Source organism: Austrofundulus limnaeus, unplaced genomic scaffold (genome assembly GCF_001266775.1).
Source record: "Austrofundulus limnaeus strain Quisiro unplaced genomic scaffold, Austrofundulus_limnaeus-1.0 Scaffold482, whole genome shotgun sequence".
NCBI lineage: Eukaryota > Metazoa > Chordata > Actinopteri > Cyprinodontiformes > Rivulidae > Austrofundulus > Austrofundulus limnaeus.
In genome coordinates this window covers 293,390-297,561 of record NW_013952884.1, presented here as the reverse complement: position 1 = coordinate 297,561, position 4,172 = coordinate 293,390, and the positions used below count along the sequence as shown (strand labels likewise).

Sequence of the window (4,172 nt, the reverse complement as noted above, 5' to 3'; positions counted from 1 at the left end):
CTGGAGCATCCCGGTCAGAGGCAGGTTCAGATATAAACACTGAACTAAAGAAGCATGTTAGATAATTATTTAATCGGCTCTGATTAAACAACTTCCGATTCGATGTGCAAAATGTAGCATCAGTGCTAGCTCTGTAAACAAACAAGCCGGCTGATGAGACGTCACATCTTTTACTGCGCATGCTTGTCACATCAGTGCTGTGGAGCGTTCACACAGGGGTCTGATACATGTCACATTTAAAATGTAATGTGAACGTTCACACAAAAAGATCGGATTTTTTCAAAAAATCGGAACTGAGCATTAAGACCTGCAGTGTGAACGTAGCCTTTGTAACCAGAGTCTGCCCAGTTAGAATGCAGGGCTGCTTTTACTTGTTCTATCAACACCATTTAAAAACTGGTGTATAGCTTGAAGTCTGTACTTTCTAAACAAATGGGAACAGATTCTTAGAGAGGKTTTATCTTTCCCAATAGTCATGTGACAAGGACGTGCCAGCGTCCAGGAGATTAATCAATATATTAGTCATTATTGGATAAATGCYGCAGTTAATGATGATTAATTATTTTTGCCAATATCACCCAGCCTCAGATGAAAGTTCCTCCTACACCCCTGCACACATTAACTGTGTTTTAAACCATCCATTTACTTAATTACAACTAAACACTTCAATATGAGAGGTCACTCACGCAGGTGATCCAGATCAACCACCAACTCTGAATTGTTTGTTCTTCCTGACAACCTCAACATTTCATGAAAATCCATTTCATCACTTGTTGAGTAATGTTGTGCACAGACAGAGAGAGAGGCAAGCCAACATTACCAAAAACAATAACCTCGTTGACGGAGGTAATAATATAATAATATTTGAACATACAACAGCAAAGAAAGAGCTATGTGACTCATTGAAGTCAACTCTTGGAAAAAAATATTTGATGTATTTGTGTTTTAATCATTTTGGACTATACTATGATGAATCCATCGGTTTTKACAAAACTAATGCCTATTTTTTTTATCAGTTTTAACATCTTGGATACGTTTTTCTTTCTTTAGCTGATATCGTGATTGTGGCTGAAGAATGTCTCTGCTCTTTTCTTTTCCTTCAGGGTATGTGGGCAGAGGGTATGCGAACGGCGGAGGGTTGTTACCGAACAGTTTGGGAAAGGTTGGGCATGGCCTTTCAGACYCCGGAAGCCTACTGCGAGAAGAACATCTTTCGCTCCCTGGCCTACATGAGGCCCCTCAGTGTTTGGGCCATTCAGCTCGCCGTGAACATGTCTCAGGAGGTTTCAACTGCAGCAGCTAAAACTGAAGACAACAAAACCTGAGTCATCTAACGATGTGGACGCTGGAGAGAAATGGAGCAAGACCCAGTAAAAACAAGAACAAAGACTAAAATAAAATCCCTGAAGTTATTTGTCACCCCAGTCTGTTTGACTGGTTGCTATGACTGCAGTTTTTTTTACTTGCAAATGTTTTCTGTGATTCATAAAGAGGGGTGACTACAAAGTTCCTACAAACATTTTGGCCCCTTCTGCACAACTGTTTGCAATTCTCAATCATGTCCTAATGGAAAAAGAGAGAATTTTAAAATCACTTTCCCAAATAGAGATTTCTTAACCTCGTTATTTTGGTGTTAATCTATGCTGATTTAAGAAAAAATAACTTATTATAGAAATTATGACATGGGAACCTAATTTGTGCCCAAAAACCCACAACAAGGAAATAATTTTTACCATGTTTTCATCAGTCTGTTTTAATTCGGCTGCTATTAAACTTTGGTCTTGTGCTGAAGATGAACTCCAGAACCTTTAGCTAAGCTCATAGGTTCTTTTTATGATTTGATGCACAGTTAATCCAGACGGTCTTGACCTCTGCAGATGTGGCATGTCAGCAAGTAAGATTAAATAATAATCATCTGTAAAAATCTTATTTTTTTAAATAAAAAATAAATAACAAAAAAACACAAGCTCAAAAGAGTTTCCAAAGTAGCGTAGTTGGAGCCTACAAGGACTTTTTAAATACTCTGCAAATTGTCTTGCACTGTGGGTCTTTAGGCATCAAATAAAAAGCCTGCATTTAATTTTAAAATTGTATCTTTTCTTTCTGTAACATTTTTCCCATTGCAAACACAAAGACGCTACATTTCATATAATGCCAATAGTATTTGAACACTTGGAACGTGTTTATGTATGGTATCAAATTTTCTTACTCAATCAAACATTTGAATGCTATGGTAAATGGTGTCATAGGTGATATTTGAGAGCCTGGATTATTATGATGATGATTATTATTATTATTGTTATTATTATTATTATTATTTTTTTCATAGGTTTTGGTGCCTTTCTTGCATGTTTATTGAACAATAGTGTATAAAATTACAGCAAGACTTTACAAAAATATAGTCATGACAATCACGATGAATGAATAAATACAGTACTTCAAGAGATKGGTTGCATTTTTATTGTATATGAGCAAATGTTTTTGTAGTTAAAGCACAAGTGATCAGCATGAGGGTTTAAAATCCTGGGCTGGAGGGAACTACATAATCCTGGTCTGTGTGTCCTACAAGATGGGTCATTGCCTGGTGGTTTGTGGGACTTGGAGGGTTGCACCGGGTCATAGTAGAGGTCATCTATCCAAGGAGCCAGCCTACTGGATTAAATTTTTCTTTGTTGCATTTCTCCAAGTTGAGCAGGGCCGTAGGCTACTAAAAAGGAACAAATCCAGCAGAACCAGGCTTAAAATGAATGACCATTCGCATCAGAAGGCAGGAAAAAAATCAAAGAAAAGTGGGATTGGTCTAGTTGAGGTTTCTATTAACAAGAATAATCAGGAAGGGCTGGTAGGCCAGTAGGGGTAATGCTACGCTCCAGTTGTAATGAAACTCAAAATTGTAAATTTGGACTGACGTCARTCCCAAATTGAAGGTGTTCCAGTTTCCACCTTGTCAGAAAAAAGGAAAAATAAATGGAAAAAAGGRTTTCCATTTCTTGCTCTGGTAGAATAATGCAACAATAACAACAATAGCGCTCTACACGGCATTGAGTGTAGAATCAGCGTTAAAACATTGCCAAATACTTACTATAACTACAACTAATATGACTGACTTCATGTAAAGTAAACAACCCTTAAAATGATAATGCAACACAATCAGGTATGGTCGCATTGCACCGACTTCCCAACTCAAAATTGCGCTAATACACTGTATTACAATGGAAATATTAAAATATTAATTAACAATGTTGTATCACATTTTTTAATTTACAAAAACTAACTAACTAACTAACTAACTAACTAACTAACTAACTAACTAACTAACTAACTAACTAACTAACTAACTAACTAAACAACTAACTAACTAACCAACTAACTAACTAACTAACTTCTGGTACAGAATGATTGACAGACGTGTTGCCCCGCCCCCTCGGTCAGCCACAGCCAATGAGAGAGGACCTACCATAACTTGTCTCCAGCTCGAGTTTACGTGGGTGTGATTTGGAGTTGGTGCGACAGCTAGCGCGATCCTTCACCTGTTTTCCTTCGTATATTTGGAGGAAAAAACGGGATTTGAAGAGGTTTGGGGCAGATAGACTAAAGGATATTCAAATCCAGCCAAAGGAAAAGCGGCAAAACCGCAGGTTTTTTTTGTGACTTGGTTTCAACGGACGGACAGGCTAATGGCAAGTGTTGCTAAGCTAACAAATTACTTTTCTGCCTTTTTGTTTGTTGTTTGGTTGAGACACACAGCTTGTTTGATTGTATTTTACCAGTGTGAATATTAATTGTGCATGGAAGAGCATTGCAGTCACCAAATAAAATCAGGCTTTTATAATTACGGGATAATATCTTGTAATTATGAGATCAGGAGTTTTTATTTTATTTTATTTTTATTGTTATTTTGGATGAAATACAATGCTCTTCCGTAACTGTGTCAAGAGGAGTGTTGTGCAGTGTTATGCAAACCTGTTTGACTGGAGAAAAAAAAATCATCTTAAACAATTATAGTTGAAACTTCTTGCAGAGRAGTATTTGCGACCTYGTCAGATTTTGCTACCGTAGCGCGGCTCGATAGCTGTCGGTGCTACCGATTTTCCTTTTCACCGAATTTCCTTTTATTAGACTTTCTACACTCAGAATTTATATTTGCAATTATTCCCAGAATATATATATAT

At 37.1% G+C, this 4,172-nt stretch overlaps 1 protein-coding gene across 3 annotated transcripts in view; it reads left to right on the top strand.

The window, feature by feature from the left end:
* Positions 1-2,444, top strand: part of gba2 (glucosidase, beta (bile acid) 2) — a 32,384-nt gene extending 29,940 nt beyond the window's left edge. For all 3 annotated transcript variants that reach the window (XM_014025520.1, XM_014025522.1, XM_014025521.1), the window contains one exon: positions 1,104-2,444. In XM_014025520.1, coding sequence (XP_013880974.1) covers positions 1,104-1,325 — 222 coding nt within the window. In that variant the 3' untranslated portion in view covers positions 1,326-2,444. The remainder of the gene's footprint in view (positions 1-1,103) is intronic.
* Positions 2,445-4,172: the final 1,728 nt, after the last annotated feature.